The 23,215-nt window shown below is 46.0% G+C and overlaps 2 protein-coding genes across 2 annotated transcripts; both read right to left on the bottom strand.

The window, feature by feature from the left end:
• Positions 1 to 948: 948 nt before the first annotated feature.
• LOC137883527 (forkhead box protein F2-like) lies at positions 949 to 4,207 on the bottom strand. The gene is made up of 2 exons (XM_068725049.1): positions 3,023 to 4,207; positions 949 to 1,146 (listed from the first exon to the last, which is right to left on the bottom strand). Exons 1-2 carry the CDS (start codon positions 3,996 to 3,998, stop codon positions 974 to 976), a joined length of 1,149 nt encoding a protein of 382 aa, XP_068581150.1. The 5' UTR covers positions 3,999 to 4,207; the 3' UTR covers positions 949 to 973.
• A 4,689-nt stretch (positions 4,208 to 8,896) lies between these two features.
• foxq1b (forkhead box Q1b) lies at positions 8,897 to 10,486 on the bottom strand. The gene has a single exon (XM_068725058.1). It carries the CDS (start codon positions 10,343 to 10,345, stop codon positions 9,449 to 9,451), a length of 897 nt encoding a protein of 298 aa, XP_068581159.1. The 5' UTR covers positions 10,346 to 10,486; the 3' UTR covers positions 8,897 to 9,448.
• Positions 10,487 to 23,215: the final 12,729 nt, after the last annotated feature.

Below are 23,215 nucleotides of genomic sequence, written 5' to 3'. Positions count from 1 at the left end.
TAAGAAGTATACGTTTTTATTTCCTGTACTTACAAATGAAGAAGTATTAACAGCAACTATCTACAGTTAAAGTACTATGTACGGCCCCTGTTTATTAATGTACTATAATAAGTGCAGCATCAACATGTCAGAATAATCTCAATGTTGCAGCTGTTTGCAAGCGATATCTGTTGAATCTATAGTCATGCTTTGAATATTATAAAGTGATCATAGGCTTGGCATGTTCATTATTACTCTGCATATTAACTCCAGCAGCCAAACAAGTGAGTACAAGTATAAAGCAGCATTACTTGAAGTACTCGGTTAAAGTACACGTATTGTATATTGAGTAAATGGTCTTTCCACCACTGCTGTGAATGTGTAAACGGCCAGAAAGCAATATTCAAGATGGAATCATGTGTTTATGCCACATGCAAAGCTCAACGTCAACGCTGCTTTAGTGCGAAGTCCAGAACCCTTCTACTAGGATGTGCATGAAGAGACAGAAATCTGTAATGTAGCCTAAAATATATATCAGCTTTATTGAAACCTTTTACAGGACAAACAGTTGGCAAAAGGGTTATACAATAAGTGCAAGGTGTGGTTACTCTAATAGGATAGAACATAGTTACATGGAGTATAATTAGTTTGCACGTGGTACAAGAGCAAACGCATTAGAAGTCGTGTTTCTGAAGCTTCTTTTGAAGAAGAAAACGCTTGTCAGGGTTCATATCGGCTGAGTGTGTTTTGATTTCATTCTATTTTAAGGCCTCTGGGGTTTCTTCATTCATTTCCTTCAATGCATAGTTTTCTCAAGTCCAACCAAGAAAGCTACTTCGGCTGCATGTTGGAGGCAAACGTGTGAACGCGGACGCCACGATACATCCAAAAAAAAAAATGTCCGCGTGCTTGTTCTCTTGTGACGGAGCTGCAGTTTCACTGTGACCGTCGCGCGCGGTGACTGGGGGGGGGGGGGGGGGGGGGGCTTGCGGGCTCACATCACGCACGGTTTGATGTCCTGACAGACGCTCTGGGGGTGGTGGTGGTGGTGATGGTGATAGTAGGATCCGCCGGCGGAGGGGTGGAAGGACGAGATGCCGTTGAAGTTTAACACAAAGTCTTTCCGGTCGCACACCGAGGAGTGGCTCTGGTAGCGTGGAATCCCCACTGCAGAAAGAAAACACACGCGTGTCAATGAGGAGGTGCAGACATTAATATCCAATCGGCCTAATAGTTTCATATTGAGCATGTTAAACCACGTTTTTGCGATATTGTGTGAGTGTGTGTGTGTGTGTGTGTGTGTGTGTGTGTGTGTGTGTGTGTGTGGTAAATATGGTTCGTTGTGAACAGAAATTAATGTTTTTACATCTTCAAAATAAAGCCTGAGATCCACGTTCATGTGTGCTTTTAACATGAATATAATTGAGTGGTGCAGACGGACACGGCCTTGTGTTGCATACATAATTATTGTTTATAAAAAGATGGGCAATCCTCCCTCATTGCTTCACATTTTTACAGATTAATTTGCAGTTATATAAATTGCAATAATAGCAAGAAATAACTTCTTTATTTATTTTAAATATTTGTTAGAGCTTTGCCTTCCTTTGACTGTATATTTTTTAATCAAATTGAATGCTTTTATTTTGATTTCTGACTAATCACAGTAATCTTATCTGGGATACTTCTGTCCTCTTGGAGAGACCAAAAACCTGCAAACATATTTAAATGAGGCCGTCATTCCGTGTCTGTAAGTGAGCCTCTATTTCCAGAAAGAGAAAAATAAATAGGGAGGCTGTGGCTCCGTCAGGGTCATAAGGACTCCAGATGTGACTGTGTTTTCCAGGGGAAGACAGCAGGCTTTATCCTCCGGGCCACAGCTCGCTGCCCTGCGCCCGTTTTCACAGACAACACACAAGCCTCTCTGCCTGACAGTACGGTTACCGGGCCCGCGCTGTGCAGTCCGACACATTCACCCTCCGCGCAGGCTCAATTAAGGCGCTGCGTAAAGTTTAACAAGGCCTGCCGTCTCGTGTGGATACGCGCTGGTTGAAATCCTCCGCCGGTGTGGTCCGAGCTGCAAACCCTTTGTTTAGTTAACCTCTGGGACCCTTTAGGCTCCAGCATGGGTACCTCGCCTCGGTGGAATCCCCTGACTTTAGTAAAGCCTCGCTGTGTTATGCTAAAGCAAATGAGCGTGAACTGGGGAGGTGAATTAAGAACGCGATCACAAAAAAAAGAGAAAATTGCTGTTTATCTTAATCTATTTATTAGCACTTGCACAGATGTGGTTTAGAAAAGCCCGCAGACTGTGGATTCACACATTAGCCCTGAGAATCTGACTTATTATTATTAAAACATTTTGAATGATTATTTTTGCTGGACCAAGCTTAGGCCAGGTTTTATTATTTAACATTGAATGCAACTTTATTATTATATATAGAGTTGAACAATTGCGAAAATTATTTTGTCTCCCACAGTTTAGTAAACACTAAGACGGAAATAATTTAGGGAAAAATGCAATAAAATCAATTTAATTTACGAGTCATACTTGATGTTTTTTTTCTGATATGTAAACTCATATTTTATATTTGTTTGCCTTTAAAATAAAAACGAATATATATATATATATATATGTATATATTATTTATATATATATATTTATATATAATATATATATATATTTATATATAATATATATATATATATTTATATATATATGTGTGTATATATATAATATATATATACATATATATATATATATATATGTATATATTATTTATATATATATATATATATATATATATATATATATATATACATAATATATAATTTGAGTTTTCACTCCTTCAAAACATTTAGAATTTGTCGCAGGCCTCTGCTGCACTTTGAAACATAAGTGTTGCCTCTGATTGAGATGAGACATGCTGTGAGGATCGTTATCATGTGATGCTGTGAGGATCGTTATCATGTGATTTTATTAATTTCTCTGATATTTGGTGGGGTTCGTCATCCCCAGTATGGAGCATGCGTGAGCTGGTGGTACCTGATATGTCGGTGCTGTGGCTGTCCCTGCCGTTCTGGTGAAGATAGCTCTGCTCCAGGGAATAAGGCGACATGCCGGAGTGTAAACCAGAGGATGCGGGGCTGCTGGAGGTTAGAGGCTGCTGTTTGATGTAGGGGGACCCGCCGGAGGACGCCCAGTGTGCGGATGTACTGGCGTACGGGGAGTGGCCGTCCAGCGCGCTGGCCATGGCTGGAGAGGACGGCACGGGGCTGCTGCTGCTGTCCGGTCCGTACTCCCCGTTCGACGGCACAGGACAGCTCGCCATGTACGTGGAACCGGGGCTCGGGGACATGTGGGGTACGTGGTGGCCGCCGCTCAGCCCGTCGTATCCCCCGGCCATTGAATTACTCATCATGTCCAAGTTGTAGCTGTTGCTGTGACAGGCGAGAGTGGCTGATGGAGCTTGAAAGTCAAAACTCTGCGGGAGGATGGAGGTGCCGAAGCCAATGCCGTTCATCATCCGATACATGGGCTTCAGAGCTTGACATTTTCTTCTGAAGCCTCTGGGTCTGCGACGAAACGAGCCTTCCTCGAACATGAACTCACTGCCCGGATCGATGGTCCAGTAGTGGCCTTTCCCCGGCCGGCCCAGCCCTTTGGGCAGCTTGATGAAGCACTCGTTCAGCGAAAGATTGTGCCGGACGGAGTTCTTCCAGCCCTGATATGAGCCCCTGAAGAACGGGAAGCGAGCTTGGAGGAACTGGTAGATCTCACTGAGTGTCAGTCGCTTGGTGGGGGAGCTCTGTATTGCCATAACGATGAGAGCGATGTAGGAGTACGGCGGCTTTTCCGGTCGCCGTAAACCGGAGCCCGTCTTCTTTCCTTTAATGGCGGTGGACGAACTTTCTGTGGCGGCTTGTTGGCTCAGCATGGCGGGGTGCAGGGCGCCGGACGCCGGGCTGGATCTCAGAGGAGGCGGAGGGTCCAGCTGCTGCTGAGGGGTCTCGGTCGTCATGTCAGCTCTGACGTACGACTGGCGAGTGAAGAGAGGGAGGGAGAAAAGACGAGCTCCGAGATGTTTTAAAGGAGAAATAGATTGGGATCCAGCGGTCAGTGTCCTTGCAAGCTTGCGTTACACCGCCAGTGGTCCTCAGAATCCCAGTGCAAAATGGAGTGAAATCTGTCTCCCGTTACGCACGACTCTCCCGTTACGCACGGTGCTTCCTTGACGCATGCAGAACGCACGGCGAGTACGCACTGACAGAGAGAGGAAGAGGAAGAGAAAGGGAGGGGGGGGAGGGGGGGTAGCTGGTTATTCACTGGAGACTTAGTGTCCAGGGTTTTAGAACGACACAGGGGGCTCCACTGGGTGTCACAGCGGCGCTAAGTGGTGCTGCGTGGCGCGCCGGGTGGCCATCGACCGCCTTAATAATCCCTCAAGTGGAGGAAACGCGAAAAACCCCCTCGACCTATTGCGCGCAACAGTCCAGCCAAACAAAGCTCGACCACCTATCATTTCATAAAGCTTTCTTCCCTCCACGAGAGCCCCCCTCCCCGCCCCACACACACACACACACACACACACACACACACACACACACACACACACACACACACCCCACCCCTTCTCCTCATCCGCACTCTGCGCCTGCAAATCTCCCTGTAATCAGTGACGAATAGAGACCCCCCCCCCTCCCCCCCCCCCCCCCCCCCCCCACACACACACACACACACACACACACACACACACCCTCCCTTCCTCCACTCTCTTGCCAAATCTGGCCCAAGTCCACTTACCGTTCTCAGCAGTGTTAAAGCCCCTCATTTTATCCTCTCCTCGCCTTCTTCCTCCCCCTCCCACCCCCTCTCTGTCCAAGTTCGGACTATACACGCAATTAAGCCATCTATCAAACCTCCCCCAGACGTCCCAATCAACAGCGCCACACGCCAGACGCACACGTTTAAAAAAACGAGTGTTTCCACCCTCTCCGGTCCTGCATGTATGAAGTTGTGATTTCAGCCACAGATCATACATTTTCCTGACACCAGTAAACCACCACAGTATGTGCAAAAAGGTTCGACTTGCAAAGTGAAGCCATGACGACACATCACATTCACTCGGGCCTACGTGTGATATCTGCGGCATGATGATACCCAAACGCATCGCTGCGAAGCAACAACAAAAAAAAGAAACAACGCACCGTCTCGTATTATTTGTATTATTTTGCTCATAATTTCCTCCCAAACTGGTCCAGAGGATAACAAAAACAAACTGTCGCGGTGCCGGGCTGGGGCGAGGAGTGTGAGAGATGGAGAGGTGGTGGTCTTCACCGTGCGTGTGTAAGCGGGGGGTTGCTCTGAGTAAATGACTTTGACATGAGTGGAAGCAGGCTTTTTCCATCAAGCCCGGCCCTGGATACCACACACAGCGCGCCAGTGTCAGCTTACCGCCCCGGGCCAGAGCCGGTCCCATGGGCCCCGCGTTCATTAGAGAGAGAAAAGCGAAATTAGGCGAACGGGCGTCGACAGTTTCCTCCCCTATGGAGACATCACACACAGATTTGTCCAACATGATGGAGTTATATATCCCATAAAGGTAGTATCAACATCCGTGTTGTGACGAAGCGGAGATCATTGAAGAAGAAAAAAAAACATAGCTTTCTGTAGCTGTCACTAAACCGAGATTTCTTTTTTGTGGTTGTGTTGTTCATGCTTGTCACGATGTCTTTTTTATAATTTATATATGTTCTCGTGCATAGATACTATTTCAGCCTAGTGTAAGGTACGTTTGATTAAACAAACCACAACACCGTGAAGACTTTGCAGGAAAAAAGAAAATAACACAGTCATTGGGATCCATACATTTTATTTCACACACTCAAACCCTGCGTCTGTGCACGTGTGGTGCCGACACGACCTTCTTAAGTTTAGATATAGCCTGGAGGCTTTTCCAAACAATAACCAGCAACAACAACCTTTGCACTTTGCACAACAAAGGATATGCGGATAAAATCATTTTCCACCATGACACACACACACACACACACACACACACACACACACACACACACACACACACACACACACAGAGTTTGGAGGAGCTTAACGGCCCCAGATATTTCCTGCGACATCAAAACTTATGACCCCCGTTGAGATCAGGATGCCTCGGCTCGCAGAGGGAATCTTTGTTCTGCGAGCGCTTTGAAGACGGCGCTCCGGCTGCTTTTACGCACCGAGATTATATGAGCTCCTAATTTAGCCTTTTTGGAAATATGATGTGATCGGCGGCCACCACGAAAGCCGTTCAGAGTTGTATTTTGATAGAGCAGTTTGCCTTTGGAGTGCAGTCTCGGCTGGAGGCCCGTATGAGCCTGTTGCCGACACAATAAGGCCTTCTGTTTGTTTTCATGTTGAGGCTGAAATATATTGTTCATCCCCCGTGAAATATGAGGTAGCTGTGATTTGGAGAGAGTTTGTATCGAGCTGTCTGACCGCAGGTAACCTATTGCAGGACATTTTAAAATACAATGCGGACGGCCTCCGATTATATTACATTTAAATGGAAATAAACAAAATCATAAGAATTCTCTATTTGTGATTAAAAAATACAAGTATTTAGAAACAAGTTTTTCCCAAATAGTCAAAAGCACAACGTTTGTACATAATAATAATTAGGGTTGTCTTAAATGTTTTTTACTCTCCTTATATATTATATAGGCCTGTAATAAACGTGATTCATTGAATAAAACAATAACAAACCGCTCATTTGAACGGTAATCTAATATTCTTTCGGCCGCTCCGTCTGTGTTTCCTGCCGCGGTGCCGGGAGCTTTGGAGCTGCCTCTCCGGGAATCTGGGAGGTCAGGCGCGGTTCAGTTTGCCGGAGTGACAGACTGTTTGGACTTCCTAACATTGTGCCTGCCTTAACGTTTGGTTTCATAACACCGTGGGCCTTATTTGCACAGCAGCCAGCCCTGGAACAGGCCCGAGTTCCTGCTCCTGCCGATGCGGACCGGGGTCGAGACAGGCACCAGTTGAAATGCACATGCAGAGAAAGGCGGTTTACAAATATGAAGGATGCGCGTCACGACTACACGGACGTGAACAATGAGGGGATACCGGGAGCGTTGGAGCCACGTGACCGCCCCCGCACACAGGTATGCTGTTCCGGCGTTTCACCTGCAGGTTGCAGCATTGTCCCTGAAAACAGGAGCAGGTCTCACCTGTCACCTGTCAGACTGCGCGGTGCGCTCTGATCAGAGACCTCGGCTTCTGTTTCCGAAGCCTCAACGTGCACGTGCATGACGATCAGCAGGGGCGCATGAGACGTAGAGTACCTGATCAGATCAACTCATTATACAGGTGATATCAGAACACGGTCAAATGTTACGATGACAAACAAAAACTACATTCCAGGATGTTCAGTGTTGAAATGAGCAGGTTCGTTTGGACTCATCCGGAGGAGCTCATGTCCAAAACTCCAACACAAGGTTAACAACGTTCTACAAATGACTTGAGTTTTTGATATAGTGTTTGGACGATCTGTTATTTTGAATATTAATACAAGTGTTACACTCGCTCTACATCAAATTGCATAATAATAAGAATGATAATTAAGTGGCATCCATATGTTCAGGTTTAATTTTGTGTCCTATAATTCTTCTTATTTTATAAATTCATACAGCATTACCTTATTATTTATGCAGCCATGTTTCTGAGGAACACTGAGACTGAACGTGTTTTATTGGAGGATGTGCAGAACAGTGTTTCATCTGAAAATAACAGAACACATAACTTGTGTCGGAGTCAACAACGGGTTTCTCCTTCTTTGTCTTGAATGTAGTTGAATGTTTTTCTTCAGAACCATATCTGAGACTTTACATAAACTACAGGTCACGACTGGACCGGAGGCTGGTGAGTCTGGGGTCTGTTTCAGGACCGCGGAGAGCAACATGCACCTCGGGGCACGAGCAGTAAACAGCCCGCAGGAGTGTGCGCGCGTCATGGAGAATAATAGTGCGTGTGAGTATATATCCGAAGATATGAAATACAAATAAATAACATTAATATAAATAATCGGAGCTGAAATGTGTGTTTTGATGACGGAACAAATTGAGTTTCCTTTATTTATACGTTTCACATCTTTATTTCTTCTTGTTTATTATAAGTTTGTGAAAAACCACTGATCACGACGTGGAAACCATTGCACCAAACACATTTTAATATAGTTTAGTAAACAATACGTGGCGTTGTTCATATTGTTATTTTGACAAATCAGCAAAAGCATTAATATCAATAACATCAAAATATGATAAACATGAATAATCATTTAATAAACCGTTCATTGATGATGAGTGCTTCAGGGTAGATATATACTCTTTTTTTTTCAGGAAGAGGACCTTTATTGTGGAAGATTTCAATTGTAGCGCCTGAGAATAATTATTTGGGGATTTTTCAGTCCATGTGCATTATTCTCTAAATAACATGACAATATAACAATCATTTGAACAATCACATTTTTACGTTAAATCCTTATTATTGTATCTGTTATTTTAGATGTTTGCTGTGGTTGTTGCCTTGATTGCAATAGACTTGACTTTGTTTTTTTTTCTATTTTAATAAGCCACAAATATTCATATATTTTAATTTGGAAAAATCAGTACTGAGGGAAAATCGGTGTGAGACGCAGTATGCTGGGCTTTTATTCTATCATTTTTGACTTTGATGATTATGATTTAGGAGTTTCAAAAGATTATAAACCAACAACCCCCCCCCCCCCGTTATATCTACCACAGACCTCTCCTGTTGAACAGGTGTGCGGCCCATTCACTGGTCTGTACACCTGCTTCTGATCTCAACCCCCTCTCTCTTTCATGTCTGTGTAACGTACAGCTCATTGAACATCAGGGTCCCATTGTTTCACGTTTTTATTCATAAAAATACCAGGCATGCATGAATCAATCATAAGAAAGCATCAGGCATCTCCATGCGTTTCTAGTGCAGCCACGTGACTCTCACCGTAGCTCAGTCAATAATTAGGTTGACATATATACAAGACAATATTTATACAGCAGGTCATACAAAACATGAAAATATAAATAGATTAATAGTATTATGTTTCAACATGGCGCTATGCCGTCATACAGTGGAAATGACCAAAGAACCATGGATACACTCATGCACGCACGCACACATACACGCACACACACACACACACACACACACACACACACACACACACACACTCACGCGCAGTGGAATGTCCTGCGATGACAACAACTATTTGCCAAGTCACCAAACAGTTGACAACACGCCATGGTCGATATTTTTTTTTCACTGCAGAATGACTTACAGTACAGACAAAGTCCCACACAGTTTAACAGCTAACGTATTGGAAGCTAGGAGCGCCCACAAAAGTGCACATCATGGGTCAAAACATACAAGTCTGATAACAGTCTGGGTGCTTTATGACAGCAAGGAGTCTATATGGAAACCTCGCGCCTTGTTGGGCATCTTGCGCGCGTGGAGAGCGGCCTCAGGTGCGGCCATGCCCGGCGCTGTCTGCTGGAGGTACGTGAGCGCATCCCTGCTGGGCTCTGAGCTGCTGTACGCAGCCTCTGACAGGTACGTGCGCTGTGCCGGGTAGCCCAGAGTGTAAGGCAGTATGTGGGCCCCTGGGGACCAGTAGAGCCGGGGGGCGTGGGTTCCCGCCTCGACGTGGCTGTCCTCCCTCCGTTTGAAGGGTGTGCTGAGGATGCTGTCGATGGCGAAGGAGCTGGAGAACTTGGCCCCCACCCTCTCCTCTGGGGCGGGGAGGCGGGTGTCCTCGCTGAGGATGTCCGGGCTCTCCCGCTCCTTGGCGGACCTCTTGGCGATGCGCTTCCTCCTGCGGCGGAACACGCCGTCAGCGAAGGTGTACTCGCTGTGCGGGTTGAGCATCCAGTAGTTGTCCTTGCCCCATGGCCGGGACGGGTCCCGCAGCACTTTGAGGAAGCAGTCGTTGAGTGACAGGTTGTGGCGCACCGAGTTCCTCCAGCCGGTGTAAGTGCCGCGGAAAAACGGGAACTTCTTCATCAGGTAGTCGTTGATCTCTGCCAGAGTGAGGCGGCCGCTGCTGGACTCCCGGATGGCCATGGCGATGAGGGCGATGTAGGAGTAAGGAGGTTTGGGTCGGCGGGTGTAGGGCTTCCCTTTGCTGCCTTCGCCGGTCTGGGTAACAGGTGCCGGGCTGTTGGCCACGCAGTCCCCGTCCGACCCCAGCTCGTCCCCGGATAGAGGTGACGGGATCCCTCCCTCTGCGTCCATGCACAACTCCAGCGGCTTCTGCGCGAAGTGATGTGCCGAGAAAACTTCAAGTTTCATTTTCCCCAAAAAAAAGAAGGATGATCTCTAAGCAGCAGAGCAGGTGTAGCAGTCCTGACAGCAGAAACGTCTGTGTGTTTGTGTGTTGTAGAGGCTCGTCTTCAGCGCTGGAGGCACCCTGAGCCTCAGAGTAGAGCAGCAGAATACAGATCTGTCTCCGGAGACACGCATGTCTTGGTATAATATAATGCCTCGGCAAGGGACGGCCCACAGGCGGGGTTTCCAGCCCGAATCCATTGAAGCGATTGAGTGATTTAGTGTGTATGTTTACAATTGGACGCTACCGTGACACGCCAGGGAAGAAAGAAAAGAGGGCAGGTATGAACAATAATTAGTCTGTCCTTTATTTTAAAACAATAAATACCACAGGCAACATGTTACAGTTTTAGAAGCACTTTTTTTCTGAACTGCATTTTGTTCCTATCACATAAACGTATTCATGCTCGATAGATTATTAATCAACATAAAGTTTTATCAGCTGCTCTTTTTTATGTCTGGATTCCAGATTCAGTGAAATGCGTAAAATTAGTCCAAATGCTTTTTCTTTCTTGATCCGGATTATTATTTCTTCTATTTACTCGCCTTTTATGAAAAAAAACGTATTATCAGAAAAAGAGAGCGGAATACAGAAATAGACTTCCACTGCTGTTCACTTCAACCTGTTACTCCCTCACGCGCTCCGGTGGAACGTTGACGCACGACAGAAATGAAAGAGATGGGTTTGGATGACTTCCACGTAACGCACAATGAATAACAACAATACTGATCTATTGTTTAATGTCTCTGGAAGTATAGGGCTGACTTCTCAGAAATAGATCATAGCCTATTTTAAAAAGCACACTGGTTGAGTCCTCATAATCCAAATGTATAATATGAAGACACTGATTTCTTACCAGGGTCATATCATATCATAGCATATACATGAATTCAGTCCATACCTTTGAATGAGAAGCAGGGCCGGATCGAGACATGTTCTGGTCCTAGAAGGCGCGTGGTGATTTCCCTGGTGAGGCTGCAGGTCTACTGACACTGACGACCTCTGCTTGTTGTGCAGGAAGTAATCAAGACATCATCAGGAACCGAGAGTTCATGTCCAACAAGAGTCTCACTTTATTTGTGTTGAATCTCCAAATGGTTTGTACTTTTAGTGTATTGCTGAAATTCACATCATAATGCTTGAAAAGCTCAAAACTAATGCAGTAAAATACAATTGAAAGTCTTTTGGTCATTTCCAAGGTTGGCGCCTCCTGGTGGAAGTATCATAAACACAGACTGTAGGTCCAGTGCTACAAACTAAATGATATGAGTGCACAGCGATAGACACATACATGCTGGTGTTGGTATTGAAATGTCTTATTCAATTTATAAAAATCTGTATATTTTACGGTTGAAATGGATCAATGGGTGCTCCGGAGACGGAGGCGCGAGGTTTTTGAGCTGGCTGAATTTGAGTTGCTAACTAGAGACCATCTTGTGATGGGATCACACTAACCACAAAGCCAAATGAACCTTTACCCCCCTACTTCTGCCCCCCCCCCCCCCCCCCCCCCCCCCCCTTGTTCAGACCACCCCCATCTTCAAACTCAGCCTTCATTTTGATCCCATAGGGCATGGTTTCATCTCTCAGCCCCTTGCCCACTGCCACACATCAGGAGGACTTAGGTTAAGACCTGGGGGTGAACTCGCTCTTTAACATACGAGTCGTAAATCAGTATGCCATGTCACATTTGTCTGCAGACGTTTAGCCGACAAGCAAATTTTTTGTATGGAGCGTATAGCTACCCGAACAGGTTTTAAGTAAACTGACATCCCAGACACCTGTAAACCAAATGTCTTTCCCACTAACTCTTCTGCTGCCAACAAGCGTTCAGCCAGTCGATGGCGCAGAAAGATGCTGGAGAGTCAACATGACTTATGAGCTTGGCCTCGGGCCAGTAATAATCATTAAGCTGTCTTCTCCAGCGCTCCTCCTCCTCCTCAGCTGGACTTTGCTGGGACCTGAAGGACTTAGTGTAAGTTCAACTATACATTGTTCACCTAGTCGTGTGTGTGTGCTTCTACGCCGTGTCTATGAAAAGATTCATAGCGGCTAAACAAAAGCCACATGAAAGACCCCTACAGGAACCGAGCATTTTACAATGATACCATGTATAAGATAGTCCAGTCTGATCCCGACAGCACTGACGTATGAATCTATATTTGGCATCGTGAGCGGTTTTGCGTATACGTGTTTAAATTTGATGGCCTAATTATCACCTTGGTTGTACATGAGAGGCGTGATTACAGATCTCAGTGAACCCAGAGCTGTTGGTATTTGTGTGAGTGTGGGAAAGCAACGGAATTCAGAGGGCGAGTCGATCAATTACACGTACTTGAAGTCTGTCTGTTTTTGACAGCTCCTTTTTTCTTTTTTTTTTAAACAATGTTAATCTGTCGGTTGTCACTGTTCATCTCAGCATTTGAAATGTAAACGTGATGTGTGCCGGGTTGTAATGTGTGTCTGAATCAGCCGGTTTACGGTGGACCTCTGTAAATGTACAGTCTGACTCGTCAGTTAGTATTCCGTCCATCTTTTCGCCCGTTAAAGTACGCACACATGACCGAAACACTCAATCTTTGGCCTTCTGACTGAAGAAACAAGTCACGTTTCAAACGTCAAAGTTCAGTCTCGATCTCGGAGAGATAAAACTCAAGGTCAACTTACTAGCTTTTCCAAGAGCCTTCGACCATATCGCACGGTCTTCATCGGCAGATGGAGTTTGCTCAGTTGTCTTGAGATGGAGATCCATCAACAACAAACACACTCCATCCAGCGATCAGGAGCTCGTGATTGACAGCTGTTGGTTGCAGGAGGGTTTGAACGGTATTCTATTTAGCTGAGGATACAGCGAGTATAGCTAACGGGTGGATGGACGGCCTTAAGAAACCAGAGGTGGTCGAACATCCTCTGATCACATTTAGATTTTTGGAATCGGCTTCCTCAGCAGCTGGAGAGTTGAAACTGAAATGTTTTTGTTGAAACTCAGGAGGCCGACCGCTGTGAGCCGAAAACCCAGAGCTGAGGAAAGCAGCGGCGGCGTGCCGTGCTATCATTATCACCGCCGCCGTGCAACACTGTGACAAGGCACACTGAGAATGTTACACCGCCGGGCTGCTGGTAGGTGTGCCTGCGTGTTTGGTTTTTTTCTTCTTCTTTGCAGCAGTTTGATGAGGCTGTATTTGATTTCAGGTGCTCTGCCAAGGCGGCTACACACACCTGTGCCGGAGTGGTTTGGTGTGAAAGGCAGCACACCTGTTTTCACTTTTAATCTTCCACATGGCAATTTGAAATCCGAGGTGGAAACACGATTTCCCCACAGGGATCAGTAAAATATCATATTGCCGTTCTTCTTGGGTTTATTTCAAAACGATATGACACGGTCGGGATCATCTTTTGCCTTCTGGTTCTAATGGAAAATAATACATTTAATGCAGCAAAACTGCTTTAATCGCGGGGTCACCGAGGTCAGAGGAGTGACGTCTGCTCGACAGCAGGACTAGAGGAACACGCTGATACAACCTGTTAATGTGTCGCTCCTAAAATAGGCACCTTGTTGTTTCAGCTCACCTCAGATTTAAAGAGGAGAAGTCTCTTTTAAGTGCTGACATGAGTGGAATTCCAGTAATGTAAATTCACCGGGTGAATCCTTTGCAGCTCCAAAAATAGCCCCACCTCTGCGGCGGTCTGTGCTCACACGCTAACCCTTGTCTGCGTGTCTCTGGACGACTTCTTACCTGTTTCTCATCTTTCGTTTCTTTCTTCTTTGTGAGTGAAGGGTGTCCAACCCCCCCCCCCCCCCCCCTTCCCCCATGTCTTTGTATAAACAGAGTGCGGGCTGTGGGTGAAGAGGGCAGGGAGGAACCGCAACAAGATGCGCTGCGTAGCTGACATTCCCAAGATTCCCTGCAGCAGATCTAGTCTCTGACGGAGGCTGCTGATTGTCGGCATGCTTCATTTGGGGCGCACTGGTAGGTACGGCGATGCGTTTACTTCACAGCCAACCCTAAAACTCAAGACATTCCACGTCCATTCCACAAACTCCTGCGCTCGGCACAGTAGGCACCGGTGCAGGGGTTTGTGTACGTGGGTGTGTGTTTGTGTCTGCAGCTGTGCGTCTGCTCAGGTGTGGGTGTGGGAAATGTGCGATATTGCGCATGTGCTTCGGCTAAATAGAAAAGTAAAGACGAATGCATTCCATCTAGTTTATTCTTTGAACAGTGATTACTGTCATTACCCGACAACGCGGCCCTCTAAACGTTCGCTGCCGGCTTTGTTGCGCGTCTGTGGAATCATACCTTTTGTGTTTCGGAAGATAAATGGTGGTGGGGGGAGCCTCATCCGTGTAATCAGAGGCACACCTGAACACTTACGAAGTGACAAACAAGAAGTTCCACACAAAGCTGTTTTGACACACAACGCAAGAACTTTTCCTTATTGAATGCACTCAATCTGCTGCATGTGGCATAACATGTATTGTCGGAGACCTGACACACACACACACACACACACACACACACACACACACACACACACACACACGCGCGGAGACACAAATAAAGTGCGTGCCGTGACTCAGAGTTTTCATAAACCTGGCGTAAATCTCTGCTGCTTCTGCGTCAGCGATTAATAAATGAATTCTGATGAAATGAAGCAGCGTATCCTGCAGTCAGTTGGCAGCTCTTTGCGTTGCTATTTTGGGTTTTCCTGCATTCTTACCCGAGGTGCTCACACCCTGCCAGACCAACAGGAAGAAAAAAAATAGATACACATAAATAAACGGAGCCAACAAGCATATAATTAAAGTAATTAAGGATAGAGGTGAAGTACAGGTGAGGCACAGGTGAACGGCAGCCTGGCATCTCCAGTACCTAAATCCCATACAAAGGTGATGTCATTTCGGGCCCCCCCCCCCCCTCCTGTATCTTATTGCCACGATACATGCAATATATTTTTACACTTGGGACATGTGTGCACCAGCTGGTGCAGCTCTAATTGGCCCGAGTGAACCTCTTGTCTGCAAAAGAGCTTCTCTGGTCCCGAAGTGACTCCTTTTTGGTTCCCAAGTTTGCTTCTGGTTAAACCAGATGCCACTCTTAGCCTAAACGTCAATATGGCTGACTCAAAACACCACCCTTTTTAATCAAGTGGCCCTCTGGTCTCCATGTGGCCATTTAGTATATTGATGCACCCCCATTGACCCCCGGTGCCCGCTGGTCAGACAAAGTTCCCTACGGGTCTCCTTTGCCTGAGGGTGAACCTGAATCCTAACCCTAACGGAAGAGGTTCCCCTTTTGATGGTCTCACCACTTCTTCTACCTCTGTATCTACAGTATATATGAGAGTACATGAACTCTATCTGCGTGTATATTTATGCCTACTTTTATCCTTGACATTGCATTAGTGTGCACCGTCTCCTTGGAGATCAGACGGTGGTTCCCTTAATCCCGCCTGTTAAATGTAGCCGTTAGTGCGTGTCTGTCAATGCACCGCCGTCATGCGGGCAGCACAGGCTCAGTACCTGCCCTATCTGCCGCTATCGTCCAATTCAACTCTTCACACGCTAAGAGTCCCCCTCGCATGCCGAGCCGGGAGGGAGTGTCGGGGATGGGGGGGGGGGTGAGGGCTTGGATAAAGGAGCAATGATTGATCTCAGCCATAGACACCTCGCTTTATCGCTGCAGCTGATAGGACCTACCTTCATTCAGCAGCGCTGTAGGCTGTTTTTGTGTAAGCATAAACACGGGGCCAAATCAGTACCTGTGCTGCACTGTTTACCTGGCAGCCGTTCAGCCCTTTTCTGTCTAAACTTGAAATAGGATCCAAACACTCTACTCACGCATAGTGGTTTGCACGAGATGCTTCGCCCGCCTCTCAACCTGCCGCTCCGTAGCGCTATTTTTGCACCGTCTGAACCTCAACCGCCCCTCTTGTGTCTTTGATTGAGAGGTGGAACATCTAGCCCCGGGGCCTTTTTCTGCAAACTTAGCACGGATTCTGAACAGTTACCATGGAGCCACACCACAGACAAACCCAACAAACATCTCGCTGATTGACAACATTAGTGTGTGGGTTATATTTAGATCTCGTTCTTCTCACCAGCATGTGTTACCACAATTAACAGTTTTAAAAGGGGCTATCACAGGCCTGTATGCTGGGCTTTTTAGCTCATTTTATACATAACCATTGGTGTTATTCAGCCCATCATAGAGAGCATGACTACTAGCGTGACGCTTTACATTTTTCACATTTTTGCCGTAACTTACATTTTATTCTAAATCTAGTTTTTTGGTGATTTTAAAGGTGTTTAAAAGCTTTTCTGAAAAGAAGAGAAAGGAGTTTTGTTTTCATGCAGAAAGTCTGTACTGTATTCAAGCTGTGGATTAAAGAGAAAAGAGGACATTTTAGGTATCTTGAGATGTTACAGTAGCTCTTTAAAGGGGCACTACACCTAATAGACCTGGTAAGAAATGATAGATTCTTAACCAAATCATAACTACAAACATAATAAATACTGGTCAAGTGAACCCCCCCGGTGGGTCCCCACCCAAAGCACAGAAACTCTAGGCGAACTCTTTCTTTTCAAAGATGTAGAGTTAATGTGAGTTGAATGTATTCTCTTGTTCTAATCTGTGTAGACTTTACGTGGCTCACTGCAGGGCTGGTTAGACACCTGGGCTCCTGAGCAGATGCTACTGTTTGTAGTAAGTGCTATTAGATATTGATCCGGTGGTAATTCGTAAATTATTATCATTAAGGATCGGATGTTTGATTGGGGGGAAAGAAAAAAAGAAGTCCTAATCTCCTCCAGCTGGCTGTTGGGCTGTAATGTTTCCTGCCTCTGCTCCTGCATTGATCCACCGGAGCAAACAGCAGCTGCATGGCTGCACAGCAACCCCCAGCGTGAGCATCAGACGCTGGAACGATCGAGGAACACTCTGCTGGATAGTGTAAAGGCACTGTGACCAGCAGTTTCAATCCATTCAACTTTGTTCATGAGGAATCCTGATTTGTCCTTCATTTTGGCATAATGGTCCAGAATTGTAAGCTCAGTGATTGTACGTTTCTTACTGAAATGCATCTTGGTAGTCGTAGCAGTTTATGGTTTTTATCTACCGCACTGGTGATTTAACCAGGGAGAGATTTATGCCGATGTAGAAATGTGAGTCATATAAGATTGTCTACGAGACACCAGGAGAACCCAAAATGTATTGACACGCAGAATTGCTCTTTTTATGTGTTTACGTATGTGTTTAATTTTTACCAGACAAATATTACGTAGATATGGTTTCTTCAGGGGGTTTGTTCCATCACTTAGGATAAAAGCCACCCAAGTGTGAGCTGCCAATCTTTAGCAGCTTGAGTCCTCCTTTTTGGTGTGAATTTTGGCACAATCCCCAACTCTCCTGTTTAATTTGGAAATGGATCCGGCCCTTGAATGTACGTTCTCTACGATTCGTTAACTCCCCTCTGCATGCCAGAGGAACAGGTTTGGGCCATTGGGACAGCCGGGTGGACGGAGGGGAGGACAAACAGTTTAAAGGCACCTGCCTGATGACGGTGGGAATACAGAATTATGATGCAGCGGTGCGATTGTGCCATTTGACCCTCTGCTGTATCTCGCCAGGAGAAACTGACGGTGACAGTTTCAGTGCTCAGATGAAGCATTGACCGCTGCCTGAGGGGTCAGAAGACGAAGAGACAGAGGGTCAGCGAAGGTCTCTGCTACACTAAAGTCAAATGATCTCCAATTATGCTAAAAAAGACCATAATTGCTGCTCTGTTGGCTCATTCCTGTCGGCAGATGTGTCGCCACCTCACCACTCTAATAGAACTTTCTCCTAAAAGGCATTGTGAGAAAACAGGCAGTTACTATTTATACAGCTACACACCTGACCAGGCATCTATCCAAAACAAAAGGTCTTGAACCCAGCCCTTTGCGTGCCGATCCAACCCAGACATCTGATTAATTACAGTGTGGCCGTTAAGGTGAAGAAAAAAAAAAAACCCTATCTGATGAAAAGTCAGTGAGTCTGCAGGCTCAACCTGCCCAAACAGCATCATGCCGTGTTAGCTTGTAAAACTCTCCGTCACGCCCCCCTCCCCACCCCCCCCGCTACCCCTCCCCCACTGCGTGTTTCCTCCGGCCCCCTCCCCGGCCCCCCGCTCCCTCCTGCCTCACTCCTCTGCTCCGGGCCCATTCGTGCAGACGAGGTAAAACATCTCCCTCGCCGTGTCGGAGCCCCGCAGGTGGGCCCCGTGTGCTCAGGTAGATAATATCACTGTTACTATAGGCCGTGTTTGGGTTAGCTCAAAAACACTTTTCACGGGCAGCAGCAAAACAAAGTGGTGTGCCGTGCGTGACAACAGCGGGAGCTGCTCCCTACAAATTAACCTGTGGAAACACTTTGGTCTCGCACGAAACACACACACGTAATACCTGCCCCTCTTCTTTTCTTCTTTTCTTTTTTTTGTTCACATGATGCTCCTCTGGGAGCATGGAAAAAAAAACCCTCTTTGGAGATGTCTCCTATAATCCACCAAAGGAACAATGTTAATCCAAAACAGTGGAGTAAGTCGTGGTGGCTGTGTTGTAGGAGCGAGCTGCTTTATGTCCAGATTGAAAGCATTGGACTGATTGGACAAGTCACTCTGTTTCTAATCTGCATACTGCTTGTGCAGGAGACTTTATAAATTGACTTTCTTTAAACAAGAGAGGCATGAATAGCTTGAATGTGCTCAGGGCCAGGAGCTGGGACGGCTTCCATAAACAGATCACCCAGGTGGTCCATGTGCGAGAGAGGGAACGGAGCGCCGGTCGAGAGGCCTGCTGCTGCAATCACAAACCTGGATCTTCGTATTTCGGGAGCTCCCTCTTCTGTCTCTTAGCAAAAATCTGAACTTCTATTGATGCCGTGAGGACCTGACTCGTGGTGTTTTCAGCTCTCTGGCACCAAATGGTTCTCGTTGCACAGAGGGAATGAAGCAGACTGACGCACGCACACACACACACACACACACACACACACACACACACACACACACACACACTGTAGCTTAGAGATCTGCACATTTTAACTCTGACTGGACCGACAACTTGTGCTTATAGATTCTGCGTATTGACTCCAGTGACGTACAAACAGTGCTCTCTTAGTGTCCAGCAGCCAGACCCTGTTTCCCCTCTCAGGTTACATACAGGGGGAGGATATAATATATCTGCACACGTGTTCAAATAAAATCGAAGTTTGGAGTAGAACTATGAACTAACTAACTAACTCAAAAGATGCTAGAAGATAATCACAAATAAATCCTCCTTTTAGGAAATACAACACGTGTCAGGTCTCAGTATCAGTGCAACTAAATGTGATTATTAAATGTTGTTATTAACTAGTATTGAGTAATGCTCAGTATACTGTATTAATCAGTTTTTCCACAGAAAGCTAAGTTTACTGGACTGTTCTGGTCAACAACAAGCTACTGCATCTTCATCTGACTCAAATCATGTACAAACATCTTCTTTTGAAACTATGCAGAGCACAAATACTGGGGTCATATTATATATTTAACTATACTGTATATAGAAATATATTGCAATGAGCTATTTCTCTGAAATTGTTCAGCTCTAACTACAGCTTCACTGCCGTATGCTAACCCTCATTTTTGCACCCTGTTGTCAAACATCTGTTTAATCCTCTCATTGTCTTGTTTTTACTTTTCCTTTAACACGCTCTATAAATAACTGGACTTGACCTGACTTGCAAGTCAAGTGTCAATGCAGCCCAAAACACCTGCACCTCCAGTTTGATCCACGCCCATCTGGTTAGACTTGTAAATAGTAAAGGCAAAAGAAAGACCATATAGGCCTAAACCTTTTTTTTTTGTCACACTCAGCATAATCTAGTAGTTCTTAAGAGCTCCTTCCTCACAAGCCTCTCTATGACTGGAGGACTCTGGCCCTCTGCTTGTTTATGCTTTGCAGTTTATATTGTGAGCTGCTGCAGGCCTCTGAGCGCTGAACCTTTTTCTCGATGGAAAAATACATTCCTCACACCCACACACACACACACACACACACACACACACACGTCATGTCACGGGTGTATTCCTCATCTTCAAGACAGGTGAGGGATCACACCAGCAAAACCAGACGCCAGTCTGCTTTGTGCAATGTTTAGATAGCATTTTACATAACTAGTGTGCCTCTGTTATCGCGGGTTGAGCATGTTTCGTGACTGACATTGACCCGGGGCTCTGATGAAGCAGCCCCTATCTTGCATCTTATCATATTGACTTGAGTTATTGTTGGGGGGGGGGGGAGGGGTTGGTGTGCTCATCGATGGTTTATGTACAGTGTGTGTGTGTGTGTGTGTGTGTGTGTGTGTGTGTGTGTGTGTGTGAGAGACAGATCTCCTGTCACATGTAGCCTGGTCATCCACTCAACATGTCCAAACATTGCTTGTGCTGTTATAGCTGCTCCTCGGTGTTTGTCTGAAAGAAGGATTAGAATGAACTATGAGGAAACGGTGACTCTGAGGGTAACCCAGCTTGTGTTTCACAATGCTTAATAGTGTCAGGTAATAGCTGTGAGTCACTATTGAGAGTATGCCATCGCGTGTGTGTTTAGCAGCTGAGGTTTGGACAGTGTGTGTGTGTGTGTGTGTGTGTGTGTGTGTGTGTGTGTGTGTGTGTGTGTGTGTGTGTGTGTGTAGGTGCTATTAAAAAACTGGTTCTTCTGAAATGTTGTTTTGACAGTTATCTATAGCACAGGGATCACCAGGTACAGGGGTTCCCTGGCTGTTATTTAGTCTCGGGTTTGGTGTTGAGGCTTAGGCCGTAATGACGCGCTGATGAATAAGGTCTGACATTACTCACATGGGTTTGAGATGGAAGGTAAGGACGTGTTTGTTTGTGGCTTAAAGTGCTGCAAAAAAAGTTCCAGTCATTGTTTTTGTTCTACATGGTAGCTCTCTGACAGCAGGCCCCAAAATAACACAAAGTCCGTAATTATGGTTTTAACCTAAATCCCCCTTCCTGCTCCACTCCCACACTTCCCTTACCTATTCTCACCTGTGCTGATTTACGGTGTGTGTGTGTGTGTGTGTGTGTGTGTGTGTGTGTGTGTGTGTGTGTGTGTGTGTGTTCGCCAGGTGATTTACAGCATGGCTGCTGTCAATCTGTCAGATTTTGTGACGCGCCGCAAACACAACATCTTTATATATTTGTGATTTGTGGAAACTTCGGCTGTCGGCAAGAAGTTCTCTTCAATAACAATCACCAGTTTATATATAGCTCCGCCATTGTGTCGGCACGCCAGGTGTGGCACTCGGGATGAATTGTCACCTCTCAGAATTCCACTAAAGGCCTCAGGCAGTGTTGAAAGTAAATGACACAACGATCATTTAACATGCAGCACGCATGTTTAGCATCTTTAGCATCTTTAGCATGTTTTTGATGAATTTGGTCATAAACCAAGAATCGGGGACCTTGAATGCGATTAACAGATATGGCAATCCATCTACTAGTTGCCATGCTATACAATAACTTTGAGGTTGACATCAGGTGACGGTGTCTCAGCAGACAGTGGTAACAAGAGTGTAGCACCTGCTGGTTTGCATGTTTAGTCAAGACGCACTAACATAACCAAGATCTTTCTCAAACGTTTGCCACGTCTCCTTTCTTTCACATTTGTTTGCCGTAGTCATTGTCTTTCACAAATCTTAACTTAAAGTGCAGAAGCTGCACACATTGTTTTTACCCAAGACATTTGATCACATCAAACGTTACATTCATGCAATAACTTCATGCCAGCACTGTATCGTGTGATCGGTTATGCTCTCATACATATTAAGCAAAGACAGAGAAAGCTTCTTGTTGATGCAAAAAAACCTGTTTTGAGTGCTTTGATATCGACTGATTCTGCAGCGGGGAATGGACATCCGCTGCAGAATCATCATTGCCAATGCAGAGAGGAATGTGCCCTCAATGTAGGGAGGTGGGGAGCGTGGGTTGTGGAGCTCCGGATGGTAGACGTCGGCACGCAGTGTGGAAGATACTACCTTAGTGTAGAGCGGGTTTTCAACGTTTCCCCTGGATTTAAAAGTTCCTTACCAGGAATAACTCCCAACTCCCAGAGCAATTAATCCTCTTTAATGTACGAGGTGTGCTCAGTGCTTCACAAAGGAAAAACACATTCTGTTCTCTGGAAGTCTGCTTGTTTTTGTTTACAGCGTTTGCACTCTAGTTCATTCACACCTGAATCTGTTTTCAAATGTGTCGTCTATCACAGGTCTCTGTTATATCCACATATGGTATATTTATACGTCACCTTTTGATCAGAGATTTATAAATGTGATGCCAAGTTGTCTCAGGTTACTGTGAATTGCCCCCCCCCCACCGGAGCCGTGGGCTTTACCAGCATTCAGAAACAGAGATGTAACAACAGTCTTATCACATTTCTCCTTCTCACCTCCTCTGCACACTCAGGAGGAGCAGCGGCTCCGCCGGCCGCCTATCGGCCCCCTTCATCGCCGCTCTGTTTCTGCTGTAACCAGATTATCACGCATGCGACAATAACGTGCCAGCGCATGCGGGCATTTTCTGTCAGTTCAGAGTGCTGGCACGCTCAGCAAGGTGTGTGATGGTGGGGGGGGGGGGGGGGGGGGCTGTAGATCTGATCTGACTGAGCCGAGAGCCGCTGCAGCGCGCCGGGACGCATAGCATGACAGTACACAGTCCACAAAACAGTCGATCAGATAGCGTCACTAAGCCCTGAAGACGCAGTTGTGTGTCTTTTAAGAGTACGTCAAATTCACCGAGAGGTCTTAGTGCTTCAA

The sequence above is a fragment of the Cebidichthys violaceus genome, unplaced genomic scaffold (assembly GCF_023349555.1).
Source record: "Cebidichthys violaceus isolate CVI_PGR_0920_01 unplaced genomic scaffold, fCebVio1.0.p SCAF_33, whole genome shotgun sequence".
NCBI lineage: Eukaryota > Metazoa > Chordata > Actinopteri > Perciformes > Stichaeidae > Cebidichthys > Cebidichthys violaceus.
This window is presented reverse-complemented; position numbering and strand designations above follow the sequence as displayed.

Bases quoted from the DNA above. Each gene is read 5' to 3' on its own strand.
- LOC137883527 (XM_068725049.1), bottom strand. From the start codon at position 3,998: ATGACGACCGAGACCCCTCAGCAGCAGCTGGACCCTCCGCCTCCTCTG. The intron at 1,147-3,022 runs GTACCACCAGCT...TTCTTTCTGCAG, and splicing joins CCACAGCACCGACATATCAG to TGGGGATTCCACGCTACCAG.
- foxq1b (XM_068725058.1), bottom strand. From the start codon at position 10,345: ATGAAACTTGAAGTTTTCTCGGCACATCACTTCGCGCAGAAGCCGCTG.